A 17828-nucleotide genomic window follows, 5' to 3' on the forward strand; every position below is an offset into this window, starting at 1 on the left:
ATAATTTCTTATCAAACATCATCGTTATTTATTCTTTCTGAATAAATGACGTGATAATGTTCATCAGTCAACTCATTGGTGTTCATTTTCAACCTATAAAAATAAAAAAATATATCAAAATCAAATTACAGGATGTTTTTTATGTCATTTGCTCATTTTCCTTCACTGGTGCACTAACTGGTTGCCAGTGTTCTGTACTACATCGTATTGTGCTTGGGGGGCAGTACATCTAAGAAGGACAGAGAAACTGTCTGGAGAAACTGATCAGGCGGGCCGGTTCTACGATATGAATAAAACTGGTCTCACTGGTGACGGTGGCAGAGAAGAGGACTGTGGAAAAACTAGTGAGCTTCCTGGATGATGCCAGTCACCCTCTGCATACCGTTATCAGTAGCCAGAGGAGCCTGTTCAGTGCTAGACTGCTTCATCCCAAGTGCAGGACTATAAGACTAAAAACTCCTTTGTCCCACACGCCATTAGACTGTACAACTCCTCTCTGGGGGGGAAAGGGGGAGGGGGGGGGGGGGTACTAGGATGACAGGGTATGCAAAACAATTACAGTGCAATACTTTTTCATAACATGGTCACTACTGCCTAGTTTCTCTTGTCATATTCTTATTTTACTGTTATATTTTTTATTCTCATTGTTGCTTTTTATTTTTATTCTTATTGTAATAGTTTTCTATTTTGTTTCCATTTATACACCCATTATTTTCTTTTTACTTTTTAAATTCGATCTCAATTCTGTACACTGCTGCTGGAATTTTATTTTTCCTGAGGTAACTCTCCTGAAGGAATCAATAAAGTACTATCTATCCATCTATCTATCTATCTATCTATCTATCTATCTATCTATCTATCTATCTATCTATCTATCTATCTATCTATCTATCTATCTATCTATCTATCTATCTATCTATCTATCTATCTATCTATCTATCTATCTATCTATCTATCTAACATCAGGTGGTTTATTTATTTGTACATATGTAGCATCATCTACAAGGAATTGCTATTGCGACATCCAGTGGACACATTTAGAACAGCAGTTTCTTTCATTCAAAATTGTTGGCTCATTTTTATACTTTGCAAACTCATCCCACGGGCCGGATAAAACCTGTTCATGCCCGCGGGCCGTACGTTTGACACCCCTGGTTTAGATCCGTCCATACACTGTACGGGGACTGGAACTATTCGTGAAGACCTTGAAGTCCAAATGAGCACATATGCCACATATCCTTCTAGCACATGTGTGCGCTAAGTAAATTGCATTGCTTGTTGGTTTAGCTGGAGGAAGGAACACATGGCGCCCTGTAGGTTTAAAGAGAGCAAGGCTGCATTCTAATCTGGATTAAAGTGGATCTTGCGTTTTAGAGTACATGGTTTGACTTCTAAAATCACCGCCCATCAGACGGCAACCATTTGGTCCTGAAAATGTAATAAATGTCCTGTGGTTCATCAGAGCCACATTAATATTTGGCCTTGAAATGAATGCTAATTATTCTGGTTTGGAACTGCACTTTACACTTAAAGGGGAACGGCACGTTTTTTAAATTTTATTTTGCCTATCAATCCTTATGTAAGACAAGCACACACGTTTTTCTTTTTTTATGCATTCTAAAGCGTAAATGTATGTTAGCAAAAGTCAGCTAACAATGGAGACCAAAGAGTCGCTCTATTCCGCCTATAAAGCGCTCTAAAAACCTCCAAAAACCTGCTCAGTGGCCTTTGTGGTTAGTGTCCGCCCTGAGATCGGTAGGTCGTGAGTTCAAACCCCGGCAGAGTCATACCAAAGACTATAAAAATGGGACCCATTACCTCCCTACTTGACACTCAGCATCAAGGGTTGGAATTGGGGGTTAAATCACCAAAAATGATTCCCGAGCGCAGCCAGCGCTGTTGCTCACTGCTCCCCTCACCTCCCAAGGGGTGGAACAAGGGGATGGGTCAAATGCAGGGAGTAATTTCACCACACCTAGTGTGTGTGAGACTATCAGTGGTACTTTAACTTTATATACACACTAAGTATATATGTAATGTATTAACAGGCACATTCATAATAACATGTAATGTATGTATTTTGCTTATTTTAAGCATACAGTAGCGCAATAATTTCACAGATGTATCAAAACGTTCGCTTTCCCCTTCAACAATACTACTACTACACTGCAGACTTTGTGTGAGACAACAAAGACTACTTTGGGAAACATTATTATTCCATAAAGTTATATTTTTAAGCCTTAATCTAAGGAGGATGAGTTATGAGAATCTGTTTTTAAAAAGATCCAACTTAATGAAACACTAAGCATCATGCAGAAGTATTGCTAAGATATACAAACTACGAACATAATAAAACATTCCCTTACTGTACCATGTCTGCTCTCACTGATGGGAGGTTCATAACTTCCCGTTAATGTGAAGAATTAAAGAATTAAATTGTAAAAAAAGAAAGTAGATGCCGCAAACGAGCATCTTTTCATGTCTTTCTCGCCATATCCGCGTCTAAGTTGGATGTCAAAGTTGACCAACTTCTCTGTTTATGACCACAAACTTCCACAATCCAAGTGAGAGGCATGATTTATAATCTAGAATGAATTTTAACAAACTCAGAGGTGATGCAGCAGCTCACTGTCTCAATGTGTCAATAAAGCAGCATAAACTAGTTAGCTCTCTGCGGTCACAGTGCGGCTAAAAGTAGTTTGTCAGCTTTAGCACTTATAATAACAATATTGCTAAGACTCGGTTAATATTCAGGTCAGGAGATGTATCGTGTATGACTTAAGTGTTATTATGACAATGACAATAAAGGAATTGATTGCTTGATTGATTGATTGTTGGTGGTTTTTGGATGTTTTTTTTTTAGAAGGCTCAGTGGGCGCAATAAAGTACTCCCATTAGCTGCATTGTTAGCCACCTCGTACTGGCCGTATTTTACGACTTAGAATGCATAAAAAAGGAAATACCTGTTCTTGTCTTATAAAGAAATTGTGAAAGATAGGCAAAATTCTAAACCAAAAAAATCGCAGTTCCCCTTTTAATTTGTGTTTGCTCTGCTTATAGTTAATTTGGTCGAGTAGGAACACAATACCTCCAGCACCCCCCGCATCCCCAAAAAGAGGACAAGCGGTAGAAAATGGATGGATGGATGAACACAATACAGGACCTAAAAGACAGGCCCAAACTGCAAGCCGACTTTAGTCCTCAGTAGGGCAACCACACCAACCGAACAAGGCACTGGATACAATGCCCAGTGTTTCACACACATTTGTTGTGGCCCGCCACAAATATATTTTGTCCGCCGCAAATTAATGTGGCACAACCTACATGCCCTTGCTCAAACACATTATAATGGGACAATGTTGGTGTAGCATGTCGTTGCAGCTCCATACAGTAGACAGCATTGTACCTCTTGCTTCTTAACACGCCTCATACGCACCAGGACTACAGCACTCACGGGCAGCTTCATCTTTCTTGTGACTTAAAAAAATAAATAACCAGACTACACAAACCACCAAGTATGTACTTTTTAATTTTTGGTCTGGACCTACAAGTGTCAACGCACCCTAAAACACATTGCTGTTTCTAATGTATTATTCAAGAAACGTACTATGGTACACCACTGCAAAGTACAACCACAGTAATTAACATTGTTGAATAGGCTTTATTATTTATTTTTGTATTAGGTCATACCGTTGATATTGTGACTGCTATCTTGGCGCTTACGTCTTCCGCCTGCCTTGCCACAACTTCCTCCAGCAAAGTTGTTGGTTGATTTGAGGGGAATTTTGTGAGAGACTGAGAAAAGAAGTGTGAGTGTGCCAAATTTCAGTTAGCATTTGGTCACTTGCTCCAGGGCCAGAGATGCTATTCCATCCTCCAAGGCAGAGGGTGGGACAAGATGCTGCAAATACAGAAACAAATTGCCTTTTTTCAAGGCATGAAGGAAGTGTAGCTAGTAGGGGTGTAACGGTACACAAAAATTTCGGTTCGATACGTACCTCGGTTTAGAGGTCACGGTTCGGTTAATTTTCGGTACAGTAAAAAAAAAAACAACACATTTTTTGGTTATTTATTTACCAAATTTGTAAACAATGGCTTTATCCTTTTAACATTGGGAACACTATACTAATTCTGCCCACCTTAATCAACATTAAACTGCCTCAACTTGTTGCTCAGATTCAATAAAATGACAACATTTTTGTTCTACATATAAAAAGTGCAACATTAAACAGTTTCAAGTCAACTCATCATGCTTAATTTATTACAGCATTTGGGAAGCCTGCAGTTGATTTTTATTAGGTAAATGTTATATTTTTATCAACATGTGATAGCAGGGACCCTGCCATTCAAAACTAGGCTGCTCCATTACTACTGATTAATGTAACTATAGCTGAAAAAATAGTACAATAGCAATAGCAATTATTCATCCCTGAACACCATGGAGTTCATGTAGGCTTTATGATGCAGTTACATTATTATATCAACTATCAGAGACAGAAACTCTTCATTTAACATAATGTCCTTTTTTGCTGCTTCAACACAGCTCAATCAACACAGAAAAAGGTAAAGTGAAATAACAGACAGACAGGACTTTGCTGTCCGTAACACACATACACGCACGCACACACACACACACCGCAAAATGAGCTAACGTTACGCTAAAAACGAATTAGCCTTCACCTCAAGTCAGGACTGCGAGCGAGCTGAAGCTGCCGTTTATGTTTCTAGAACGTCAACGGGCTCATAGTAGAGCTGGGCGATACAGTATATCGATATACGTGATATATCGCGGGTTTGTCTCTGTGCGATATAGAAAATGACTATATCGTGATATTAGAGTATACGTTCTCACGCAGTTGCTTTTAGCTGCGGGCATTACACTACAGGCGTTTCTCACTCTTTGTTGTCTCTCCTTCTCACAGAGACATAAAACAAGCGCACCTTCTTACGTTACATACGCCCTCGCGGAGCAGAGAGGTAGCGGCATGGGTAACGTTAGCTATGGTGCGAGTGGTAATACGAGAGAAAGAAGGTGCAAATCTGGTAACAAATGAAGGAAGAATTAATTCCCAAGAAAAACAGCAGGGGGTCCATCGTCTGGCGGTGGTTTGGCTTCAAGTGGGAATATGTCGAACAGACAACCGTAATTTGTCAAGTGTGGGGCAAAAGCGTTTCTACAAAAAGTAGCATTAGTGCTAATATGTAGCATCATTTGAAAAGTCACCTGCTAGAGAATGACGAGTGCTTACTCCGCATGTCAACATCTCCGTTTTGTGCCACACGCCCACACCATCAAAATGCCGAGGCAAACATTTCCAGATCAACACCGTATGAAAAAAAGAGTCAACAACAAAAGGAGATAATGTCGTTGAATACGTGTAATTACGTGGACCCCGACTTAAACAAGTTGACAAACTTATTCGGGTGTTACCATTTAGTGGTCAATTGTACGGAATATGTACTGAACTGTGTAATCTACTAATAAAAGTTTCAATTAATCAAAAAGTCCCCGCAGGAACCTACCACATAGCGAAGGACATACACTATTTGATTTCCTATTATGCAGCTCATTTTTATTTGACACTTATTGAAATATCTTGTGTGACATCATGTTTTAAACTATTGTAGTGGCGTTCTGTACAAAAAGTGCACTTTAATTTAGTGTTGTTTTGATATGTCATTTTAGTGACACCATGCACAAAAGTGCACTAATAGCTTGTTTTAAAATGTCTCTGACAATCTTGCACTTTCTGTTTTGTAAATGACATGAATGTTTGTGCCACTGCTTAATAACTGTTTAATAAATACAGTTTTGGTAAATTGACTTAGTTGTGATTTCCTTCTCTGCCTGAAAGTTTAAAAGTAGCATGTATTAATGCAGTATGAACAATAATGTTTTAACGTAGACACATAGAATCATCATACTGGTGTGATTTACTGGTGTGATTATATGTATCAAGTGTTCATTCAAGGCTAAGGCAAAATATCGAGATATATATCGTGTATCGCGATATGGCCTAAAAATATCGAGATATTAAAAAAAGGCCATATCGCCCAGCCCTAGCACATAGTGATGTTACTAGTAGTTGACTGGGAGGTGTTTATTATAATTTGGGGAGAGTCCGCTGCCTGATGCTTACCTGCTAAACGCTAAGCACTGACTACATGCGCTCTGAATACGCACTGCTGATTGGCTGTTACCGCTCTGAATACGCACTGCTGATTGGCTGTTACCGCTTTGTTTGTAACCAATAAGATCGTTGTGTGGGTGGGACAGTGCTGGGTGCTGTGTAGAGTACTGACAGAGACAGGCAGAAGGAAGCGGAGCAGCTTGTTAAGACTTTAGCTTAGGCGGCTACTTTATATGTTCGTGTGGAAACTCGTTCGGTATACCACCGAACCGAACCCCCGTACCGAAACGGTTCAATACAAATACACGTACCGTTACACCCCTAGTAGCTAGTCAAGTATGCAGCCTGCTGGTCCAATTTCTGTTGCTGCTTTCCTGCCATCTAGAATTTTTAACATAGGACATCAGTTGTGCAGAGAGTGTGGTTAGTCATGTGGTCTGGTACTGATTTTGTGTTTTGTGCTTTCTCCCTTTCCCTCTCTCCTGGTCCTGCACGTTGGAACTTCATGGATAAAACAGCTGTAAGTATTACAATCTCATTATAAAGGTAGCCTGTGCTTAATATATACTGTTGCACTGTGGAATGTTATTTTTGCTCTGTTGTAATAAGTACAAATGTTCTTCTTTGACATTACACTTCTGTTGTGGCATTTAAAGAACAAGCCATAAACACTTGGATAAATCCTTCAGATTTTTTGATTGTCTTTTTAGTAGGGCTATAAAATAACGTGTTAAGTTCCTATAACAGCCCTCTTTTTTTTTTATTCAGCGCGATTAAAGTGCATGCAGCCTGACTCCTTTTTGACCCTCGGTCCATTCCGTATCGTTGGAAAATGCAATGGCATTCAGTTACTGTTGAGCCACAAGCGGGGGAAAATAGAAATGCACAAATAAAAAGGGTACACTTTGGAAATCCCATATCCAAATCCAGGTTCACCCCACAAGACAAGACTATTTTATCTTTGATCGCCGTGAGACGACATCACTGGAGCGAACGCATGCTGGCGCGCTTTGCTGCTTGCGGCGAAGATGATCATTTATAAATCATCTTTGAAATTTTGCGCTTAAAAACTTCTCCATGGCTTTTGCTCTAAACTTCTTCTGATTGTTTGAGCTTGTAATGGGTCATTCAGTCAACTGACGGATGCATTACTGCTGCAAGTGATGGAAAAGTGTATTACAACTGAGAACCGCTGCGACCCATATGGACTACAGCTGAGAAACTAGGGCTGCACTATTAATTGACTTGGAGGTTTTCATTAGTGCGATTACGTAACCGCAAGAGGTTGTGAGCCCTCTTGTTGGTCATTCACAATCTTTGTCGTGGTGAGCGGAGATCAGGGCGCTAGCTTTACGCTCACATACACAGTAAGTACGTACAGACTGCCTCCCTACTGGCGAGTTGCCAGTGAGAAGTGCCGCAAAGTTAAAAAATAATAATAATAATAATAATTAGGAGGAAAAAAATATGATTACAAAGCCAAATGTCCTGTTGTGGGAATATTTCAGCTTCAAATCAATATAAGCAATATGAGCCCATCAACACGGACGAACGAGCAAAAATGGCGTGATCACGTGATGGCAACAAACAAAAAAGCAACCAGACCTTGTTTTTCCATTGGGGAAAAAAGTACACATTAAGATGTTCAATATATTAGTAAAATTTTTGCTCATAGAAATTAGTCCAATTAATTTTTTTTTTATTTGTTTAAGTTTACAAAGGTATTTATCTTTCAATTACATTGCAATGGTAAACAATTCTACAGGCTACTTTGGCATTTATGGTCATATATTATGATTGCATTATTATACATTGTGATGACATTACATTATAGACACAGTATAGTTTATATTCCTTCAGTTTAAGAGCATGATCTAGACAAAAGCTCTGAGTCTGTCTGCATGAAGCCAATTGTTTTTAAAGTAAATTATTGCATATTCTTCTAATGTGTGGCACTTTTCAAATATTGCATATTGTTCAAATGTGTGGCACTTAGAGGCAAGAATGTCTAAAAGTAACACGTCTTCCTTCACTTGTTATTTTTGCAGTTCTATGTATTTATATGTATAAAATATAAACATCACAATTTTGGAGGGATAAATCACAATTAGGTTTTTTCTCAACTTCGTGCAGCCCTATGAGAAACCGATCATTTTTGGCAGCCTTTTTTGGGGTGTTTGGCCGTATGGTTTAAAATTACTGATCTTTGTGTCAAGCGTGGCCAATAAAACTGATTCTGATTCTGATATGACTGAAGTGGTCATGGGATTTTTAGAATTTACTGCAAAAATGCTACTCACTTCCAAATTTTAAATTCAACCCGAAGGCCGCCGGTCTGATGTCAATTCGGCCTGCAAGCCACAGATGAGTAACCCTCCTTTAGATGCTCACTGAACTAAGATGTCAAAAGATGGCCTTGCAGAATTTAATGGAGTCTTAAAAATGTAGGTCAGTTACTGTACCGTTTGTCTCCAAATGTTTATACAGTAGATTGATTGATTGAGACTTTTATTAGTAGATTGCACAGTACAGTACATATTCCGTACAATTGACCACTAAATGGTAACACACGAATATGTTTTTCAATTTGTTTAAGTCGGGGTCCACGTTAATCAATTAATGTTATAAATATATACTATCCGCATAATACAGTCATCACACAAGTTAATCATCATCAGAGTATATACATTGAATTATTTACATTATTTACAATCCGGGGAGTGGGATGTGGAGGGGGTTGGGGTGGGGTGGGGGGGGGGTAAGGTTTTGATTGATATCACCACTTCAGTCATCAACAATAATATCATCTGAGAAATGTAGCTTGAAACAAGTTGGTGAATGCAGAGCTTTGTCAAATAACTGATATAGGTAGTGTATGGATGAGGTTTCAGTGGAGGCTATGCTAAAAAAAGCTACGTTAAAAAGCGATTGATTAATGTCTGAAATTGCTCTTCATGTTTGTCTTGCAGCAGCAAAAGAATCTGGAAGGATATGTTGGCTTTGCAAGCCTCCCCAACCAAGTGTACAGGAAGTCTGTCAAGAGGGGCTTTGAGTTCACCCTGATGGTCGTGGGTAAGAGTGCAAGCTTGCCCTTGTTGTACTTTCAATTGTCTCATTGTGCCTTTTTTGCTCTGCATTTCTGCTTCTTCATTGTGGTGTGTTTTTGAGACAAGATGGTGTGGGTGTGGGTGTGTGCGTGTGTGTGGGGCCATGTTTATACACTGGGGACAAGCGCCCTGCTTTGTCACTGCTGAGTGAAAGATGCGGACGCGGAGCACTGCTGACTTTTTGGAAAAGCAACATCGTCTTGTTGAACAGACCGTTTGTAGAAAAATGCAGATATTCTTTGGAGAAGAATGCAGCTTTTGAGCCAATATCCTCTCCGGCTCATCAGTCCCTTTTTTGGAGGGAAAATGTTTGTTCGGGTCAAAACCATTTCCTGTGCTGGGACCAATAGAATTTGCAGCAGCGAATCTCTAAGAATAGCTCTGCTCACGCTGCTCGCTCTGCACTTTTTGTTCACCGTACAAACGTGTTGGTTAGCTTTTTTTGTCAGAATATCATTAATGAATCAGAGATTCATTGCTCTCATATCTATTTATAAACCAGCTAAATGGTGACAAACTCACGTGTCCCAGAAAAAAAGCCAAGTGTGGAACAAATACTGTCACTTTGGGTGTCATTGCAGATTATATTGAACCAACATGGAAAAGGTTGTTGAGGCTCATTTTTGTTGCCACACACACACCATTTATGAGTGTTGAGTTTGTCTTGGCTGTGCTTCACAATGAGCCCACATGTCCTTGCTGTGCAGAGCAGGACGTCACCATCGAGGTGTGAGCTAGGAAGGCAGGAAGAGTGCCAGAGGAAAGGAAGGAAGGAGATGGGACTGTTACCAGTGCGTGTCCAGGTGTCATGCGCGACAGGCCCATCATTGCTTCTCATTGTGATGTTGTGGCAGGAGAATTTGGCCAAGCTTTGTTCGTAACAAATTCCCCCCATTTCGTCTGGTTGTTTGTGAGAGTGGCGTCTCATTAAACACTGGCAGGCAGGACCAGTGTTCATGTGAGCTCATGATCCTTTTGGATGGTGTCCACACTGGACTTACCAAGCTCGATGTGCCTTCAAAGTAACACAATGACACGCTCTGTTTGTTGTCTTGTACATGGATGCATGCTTTGTTCATTTGCATATACCGTGGAACCTCCATGGTCAATACAATCCATTCCAGGTCGCTGGTTGACCTCTGATCTGTTTTTCCATAGTAAATAAATCAATTGTATTGATCTGTTCAAGGTCAGTCACCATCCTGAAAACATTATGTACTGTAAAGGCAATGTTTTTAGGTATATTTTAGATTGTGTAAAATGGAGTTAATAAGCTGATATGTCTTACATTTGTTTCTTCAGGGACATTTAACTTTGGTGGTTTCACAATGTTTTATTTATGTGATAGTTGCCACTTAAGTAACGTTTCCTAACATTGCTGCCCGTGCTCTCATGTTGCTCTTCCACTAGGTGAGTCGGGTTTGGGAAAATCCACGCTGATCAACTCGCTCTTCCTCACCGACCTGTACTCAGCAGAGTATCCAGGACCTTCACATCGAATCAAGAAGACAGTCCAGGTACATTCTAATAGAGCACTGGTAACATCTCAGAAAAAATTTTGCTCTCCATGTACCATCATAATGACGAACATTTAAATACAGTAGCGGAGTAGGCCTAAGTAGTCATTAAAAACAAGGCATAGGTTTTATTTAACAAGTATATTTAATACTTTTGGCCACTGTAACATTTCACACAGTTTGAACGGTAGGTAACACTGTGTTTGAATATTGGAGAACAAAACTGTGTTCTCTATTCAAATGATTAGTTGGTGTACCACTAGATGGAGCCCACGTACCATTAGTCGTGTACGTACCACAGTTTTGACAATCACCGTAATAGAGAATGTGGTGCATTTTCTGTGACCATCTCTGCCCTTTCGGTGCCATACTTTGAAAGTAAAGATGACAGAACATTATTTTGGTACCCCTCAGTAGGGATGTTCTGATCATGATCTTATGCTGCCGTTTCCGATCTTAATCATCCATGAGTAAGATCGTCTGACATTCATACCGACATCGATCACTTGTTTTAGAGATTGAGTGATATGTTTTTTCAAAGCAGATACAAATTATTAGTAGTCAAGGAGGCAGGTAATTGATATTTGGAGCCCATATTCAGGCCTGGGCGATATATCGATTTTATCAAATACATTTTTTTTAGTTTTTCTCCGCTTTCATAGCTTCCAACCTCCTCCTTATTTCCTTACCAGAGATTCACACAACTAGCAAAACATGGCTAATTCTAACTAGAGGGAGAAGTTGATTCCCAAGAAAAGAAAAGCGCTGTCGGTGGTTTCGATTTGCGGCAAAGGGTGTGAAACAAATGACTGCACGCTGTAAAGTTTGTTTAAAACGGCAGCAGCACAACAAACCCAATCCTACAGCTAGAACCGAAGCCTCCAGTCGAGTGCGGGAATTGCAACTCTTTACAACATCAGGGGATTTCACAAACACCTTTATTACGTGTGTCTAAGACGGTGGGTCACAAGAGCATCAACTTTTGCATTTTTAAATATGGGAAATCTCCAGGCGATAATAATCTGTCGATCTCTAATTTGCGTTAACTGTACATTTTTCTTTGTATTTGTGGTGAGTGTTATTGACAACACAATATTTAAACTAGTTTCTTATTCTTTTTATTACATAAAATTATTTGAGCAAAACAAAGCCAATAGTACACAACAACTAAACAAATGTAAAAACTCCTTTCTACCAGGGATGTCACTCAGTAGTTTGGCTCCAAAATGCTAGCAATAACACCAAGGTATGTGGTATTAGACAAAAACTTGGAGTATTTTCGTCAGTGTGGTTTTTTTCTGGTGCTAATAAATTGGTTGGTCTGAAAAGTATAAACTACATGTCCCATGATCCTTTGTGCAGGGCAGTCAAGCAGAGCGGAGAACCTCCTACAAAGTTTAAATTAGAAGTATGGACACATTTTAGTTTTACGAGGAACACAAATACAATCGGGGAGAAAATAAGATGTTGGAGTCTTTTGTCGGTCCGATGAATGTGCAGACAAGCAGTTATTTCCTTTTGGCATAAATCTAAAAAAAACAAAAGACCGCAACGTCTACAACGAGGAATATGAGTAATAGGTCACTTGATGAACCCTCACATGGAAAATACCCTTTCTGTGAAACCAAGAAGCCAGTGAGACCAAACACCTACCGGTATTTGTGAGGTATTTACATGATTAAAAGTTACATTGTTACATTTATGTTTTTATGTTTTATTTATTTATTTTTTATCGTGTTCTGTTGGTGTTGTGTTGTGTTTGCTCGGTCCTCGTATTATCTTTTAACCTGCCCATTGTACAGCACTTTGGTTACCCCTGTGGTAAATTTTAAATGTGCTTTATAAAAAAAAGTTGATTTGATTTGATTGTCAGTTAACCTCCTGACAATCAGCATTCTCCTAGTATAAAAATGGCCATTGCAGAAGACGATGCTTCTCAAGAAGTTAAGACACTAAACTGAATATTATTATTTTACACTTGTTACTTTGTTAGTTTAAAGACGATTATCTAAAGTTACTTGAAATACTTATTGTTATTGCACTCTTCTTTGCACTTAAAAATACTTTTTTTAAGTAATAATTACATGAAGTGTTTTTCTTATTAACATTCCTGCCACACTGGCTTTGTTTTTATTTTTTTATTTTACATTTCATCTTATTTTTAATTTTTGACTATACCACAACAGTCAGTACCTTGGCTTAATTATTGTGATGATATCAAAACAGTGAGATTTTGATATTGTTATAGCCCAAATATCTACCACTTATTTTCATTATTTGTTTTTTGACCTCAAAGTCCTCCTTTGTCCAGCGAATTATTCCCTGAGTTTGTAAACGTGAACAAAAATAACACCAAAATTATTTTGATGAATGAAAATGTCGACCAAATCACTCTAGTATCGATCATATACTGTTACTACCCTTGGTATTAAAGGCCTACTGAAATGAATTTTTTTTATTTAAACGGGGATAGCAGATCTATTCTATGTGTCATACTTGATCATTTCGCGATATTGCCATATTTTTGCTGAAAGGATTTAGTATAGAACAACGACGATAAAGATTGCAACTTTTGGTATCTGATAAAAAAAAGGCTTGCCCCTACCGGAAGTAGCGTGACGTAGTCAGTTGAACATATACGCAAAGTTCCCTATTGTTTACAATGATGGCCGCATGAAGTGAGAGAGATTCGGACCGAGAAAGCGACAATTTCCCCATTAATTTGAGCGAGGATGAAAGATTTGTGGATGAGTAAAGTGCAAGTGAAGGACTAGTGGGGAGTTGAAGCTATTCAGATAGGGAAGATGCTGTAAGAGCCGGGGGTGACCTGATATTCAGCTGGGAATGACTACAACAGTAAATAAACACAAGACATATATATACTCTATTAGCCACAACACAACCAGGCTTATATTTAATATGCCACAAATTAATCCTGCATAAAAACACCTGCGTGTTTGTTATGCTAGCTCCTAGCTCCTCTGCTAGCTCCTAGCTCCATAGAACACGCCAATACAATTCAAACACCTGATCAACACACACCATCACTCAGCCCGAAAGACCGTTTCCTTAACCCAAGGTTCATAAAGCTTATATATTTTTAAAAAGTTACGTACGTGACGCGCACATACGGTCAAGTTATCGAATGTTTAGCAGCCAAGGCTGCATACTCACGGTACCTGATATTCAGCTGGGAATGACTACAACAGTAAATAAACACAAGACATATATATACTCTATTAGCCACAACACAACCAGGCTTATATTTAATATGCCACAAATTAATCCTGCATAATAACACCTGCGTGTTTGTTATGCTAGCTCCTAGCTCCTCTGCTAGCTCCTAGCTCCATAGAACACGCCAATACAATTCAAACACCTGATCAACACACACAATCACTCAGCCCAAAAGACCGTTCACCTAACCCAAGGTTCATAAAGCTTATATATTTTTAAAAAGTTACGTACGTGACGCGCACGTAGGTACGGTATGTGTTATGCTAGCTCCTCTGCTAGCTCCTAGCTCCATAGAACACGCCAATACAATTCAAACACATGATCAACACACACAATCACTCAGCCCAAAAGACCGTTCACCTAATCCAAGGTTCATAAAGCTTATATATTTTTAAAAAGTTACGTACGTGACGCGCACGTAGGTACGGTACGTGTTATGCTAGCTCCTCTGCTAGCTCCTAGCTCCATAGAACACGCCAATACAATTCAAACACATGATCAACACACACAATCACTCAGCCCAAAAGACCGTTCACCTAACCCAAGGTTCATAAAGCTTATATATTTTAAAAAAGTTACGTACATACGCAAAAAAAAGCCAAAGCTGCATACTCACAGTAGCACGTCTGCGTCTTTGTCATCCAAATCAAAGTAATCCTGGTAAGAGTCTGTGTTGTCCCAGTTCTCTACAGGCGTCTGTGTATCCAAATCAAAAGTCCTCCTGGTTAGAGTCTCTGTTATCCGAGTTCTTCCATCTTGACTGCATCTTTCGGGAATGTAAACAAAGAAGCGCCGGCTGTGTACTGTTGTGGCTGACTACGTTCGAAAAATACGTCCATTTCGCACCGACAACTTTCTTCTTTGCTTGCTTGGCTTCCTTCTCCATAATGCAATGAACATGATTGAAACAGATTCACGAACACAGATGTCCAGAATACTGTGGAATTATGAAATGAAAACAGAGCTTTTTCGTATCGACTTCAATGTGGAAGGCATACCCGTGTTCGCCGGGCTACGTCACGCGCATACGTCATCCTCAGAGGCGTTTCGAACCGGAAGTTTAGCGGCAAATTTAAAATGTCACTTTATAAGTTAACCCGGCCGTATTGGCATGTGTTATAATGTTAAGATTTCATCATTGATATATAAACTATCAGACTGCGTGGTCGGTAGTAGTGGCTTTCAGTAGGCCTTTAAGACTACTGATTCATTAATCCATCCGCCTTCTCCTTACATGTCGTGTGCAACTGGCTTAGCCAACTCACAAACATGGCACAGTTGCTGTTATGTTATCCTCTTTCTTGACTCTCATTAATCTACTTGTTAATTTCCTGTTAGTAACTGCTTACTTTATGCTGTAACATGTTTCCATCTTCTTAAAGTTTACTAAACACTTATTTCTTTGTGTTGCTTCAAGCTAGCTTAGCGGCTATCTTAGCTATTACCATGCCTGCTTCTGGCTTGCTCTCGGAGTGTAACACGTTTTGTCTTGTCCTCCAGTTATAAATATATGAGATAATGATAAGAAATGTAGTTTATTTTTGATGCAATGCGGTTATGATTATTAACTTTGGGATGAAGCTCCACACTGCATATGGAGATACACAATTAGCTGCTAGCTTGTCAGCCAGTGGACTTAAAATAAATAATGTCAGCCAGAGGGGATTGGCGTTTGTGCTCGGCATTGAAAGGCATTATTAATCAGCAATGGCGATCTTGTACATTTTCACGAAAATCAGGCGATACTGATCGGTAGTCTATCGATCGGCACATGCCTACCTTCACATCTTTTGACAGTGTAAATTCAAAATAAGTGCCTACTGAACTAAACTCTTTGTATGCCTTCGAGCTCGGCAGGATTAACAATTTGGTCTAACTATTGGTAACCATTTTCTCTTTAAACACTGTTTGATTGGCATGGAAGATAACGAGTATATTCCCACTCATGTTCATTGCCAGCTGCAGCTTTACTTGATGTCGCAGTAATTACACAAGTTGTATGGACTCCTGTTGAGAACTCCACAGGTGCGACACTTTGTCTGGCTCATGAGTGACAACATTGCTGTCTCCTGATGTTTGTGTGTTCTACCAGTTCCTCAACATAGTTCTCTAAAAGCACAGTGTGAGTATGACCTGTTTGGACATGTCGCTGGCATCACGTCTACGTGTGACGTGTTAGTTAGCACCGCTAATGGTTTTATTTCCTTCTGTCGCATGGGTTCTATTTTGATTTGAATGTTCTGGGTTCAGAGACCCTCTTTCTACCAAATAATGAATCTCAACTCGCCCTTCAATGCTCTGCCTTGTTTCAGGTGGAGCAGTCAAAAGTGCTCATAAAAGAAGGCGGCGTGCAACTGTTGCTCACAATTGTTGACACTCCAGGCTTTGGTGATGCTGTCGACAACAGCAACTGGTAAGAATTTACACCACTTCAGTTTGACACTCCTAACATTTCTTCATCTTTCATCCATAATATAGATAATAATTTGAATGCGTGCTGTGGAGATTTGTTTCTTGAAAAGTGTGTGTGTGTGCAGCTGGCAGCCCGTCATCGACCACATCGACAGCAAGTTTGAGGATTACCTGAACTCTGAATCACGGGTGAACAGACGACAGATGCCCGACAGCCGAATTCACTGCTGCCTCTACTTCATCGCACCCTCAGGACACGGGTGAGTTTGGCAAACCACCAGCAGTGAACACTCACTGGTCACAGTATTTGGTACACCTCCTCCATATACCTCTGACAGTGTCAATCAAAGCTGAGAAGTATTATCTTTGCAAAGGTAAATGTATTTTTTAAGTACCAGTAGGAGTGGAAAACCAAATTTACTTTATATGCTTATTTGTTTCATTGTATCTGTTAAACCATATCCAATTGTATTTACAATCCGCAAAGTATGTTAAATAAACATCTAAACATCACAAAATGCCACAAATTCAGTCGCCATTTTGAATATCTTCAGTAATGTCCGTAGATTGACGTATCTGGAGTAACACCTCTGCACTCTGACCATAGTATCCGATCAGTCATACTGGAAATTACAAAACAAACATTAAATCTATATACTTACTTCAAAAGAAAGCGATTAGAATTGTAAATTATGCAGATTATCATGACCATACCAATGCTCTGTTTATTAAATTAAAAACATTAAAACTGCACGATCTTGTTGACCTCAACACTGCTATTGTGACGTACAAAGCTCATAACCACATGCTGCCTGGGTGTCTACAGGAGAGGTTTAAACCCAGAGAGAATCCCTATGACCTCAGAGGTTCAGCTGTCTTCCAGAAAGCTAAGATAAGAACAAGCTTAAAAAGTAGATGTGTTTCTGTCAGGGGGGTTCAACTGTGGAACAGCTTGGATTATTCCTTAAAATGTTCCAGTTCTATTCACACATTTAAAAAACACTTTAAGACCAATGTCTTGAAAAAATATATCACTCTAGAATCAACACAGTAGTTAATACTATGATCAATGTTAATTCAAATACTAAATGTGGGTTATAAATATTAATGGAAGTACAATTGTTTGTATATAGTATATAAATTGGTACAAAGGTTTAACATGTCTACAAGGATATTTCACATGCCTTTACTGTGTATATAATTGAACTGTGTTTATGTTATGTATAATGTGTATTTATAATATGTTGTACAATGGACATTCAATAATTTTCGGAAGTTTATTTTGTACTTGACATTGCTTATAGGGTTAGGCGCAATAAGTGTTCAACTTCAGCCTAAACCCTTTCGGTCTGCAACATTTTCATTTTCAATTTAAGAATGTACAACTGTTTGTTTATTTTGTTGACGATTGACCGAAGAATAAT

The 17828-nt window shown here is 39.2% G+C and overlaps 1 protein-coding gene across 3 annotated transcripts in view; it reads left to right on the plus strand.

Annotated features, from left to right (window-relative positions):
- The first annotated feature begins 6631 nt into the window (after window positions 1–6631).
- The window catches only part of septin7b (septin 7b), a 34430-nt gene continuing 23233 nt past the window's right edge, over window positions 6632–17828 (plus strand). For 2 of the 3 annotated variants that reach the window (XM_062062678.1, XM_062062679.1), the window contains exons 1-5: window positions 6632–6651; window positions 9101–9203; window positions 10649–10755; window positions 16305–16405; window positions 16530–16664. In XM_062062678.1, coding sequence (XP_061918662.1) covers window positions 6637–6651; window positions 9101–9203; window positions 10649–10755; window positions 16305–16405; window positions 16530–16664 — 461 coding nt within the window. In that variant the 5' untranslated portion in view covers window positions 6632–6636. The other variant, XM_062062680.1, reaches the window with a different exon arrangement.

Source organism: Entelurus aequoreus, linkage group LG11 (genome assembly GCF_033978785.1).
Source record: "Entelurus aequoreus isolate RoL-2023_Sb linkage group LG11, RoL_Eaeq_v1.1, whole genome shotgun sequence".
NCBI lineage: Eukaryota > Metazoa > Chordata > Actinopteri > Syngnathiformes > Syngnathidae > Entelurus > Entelurus aequoreus.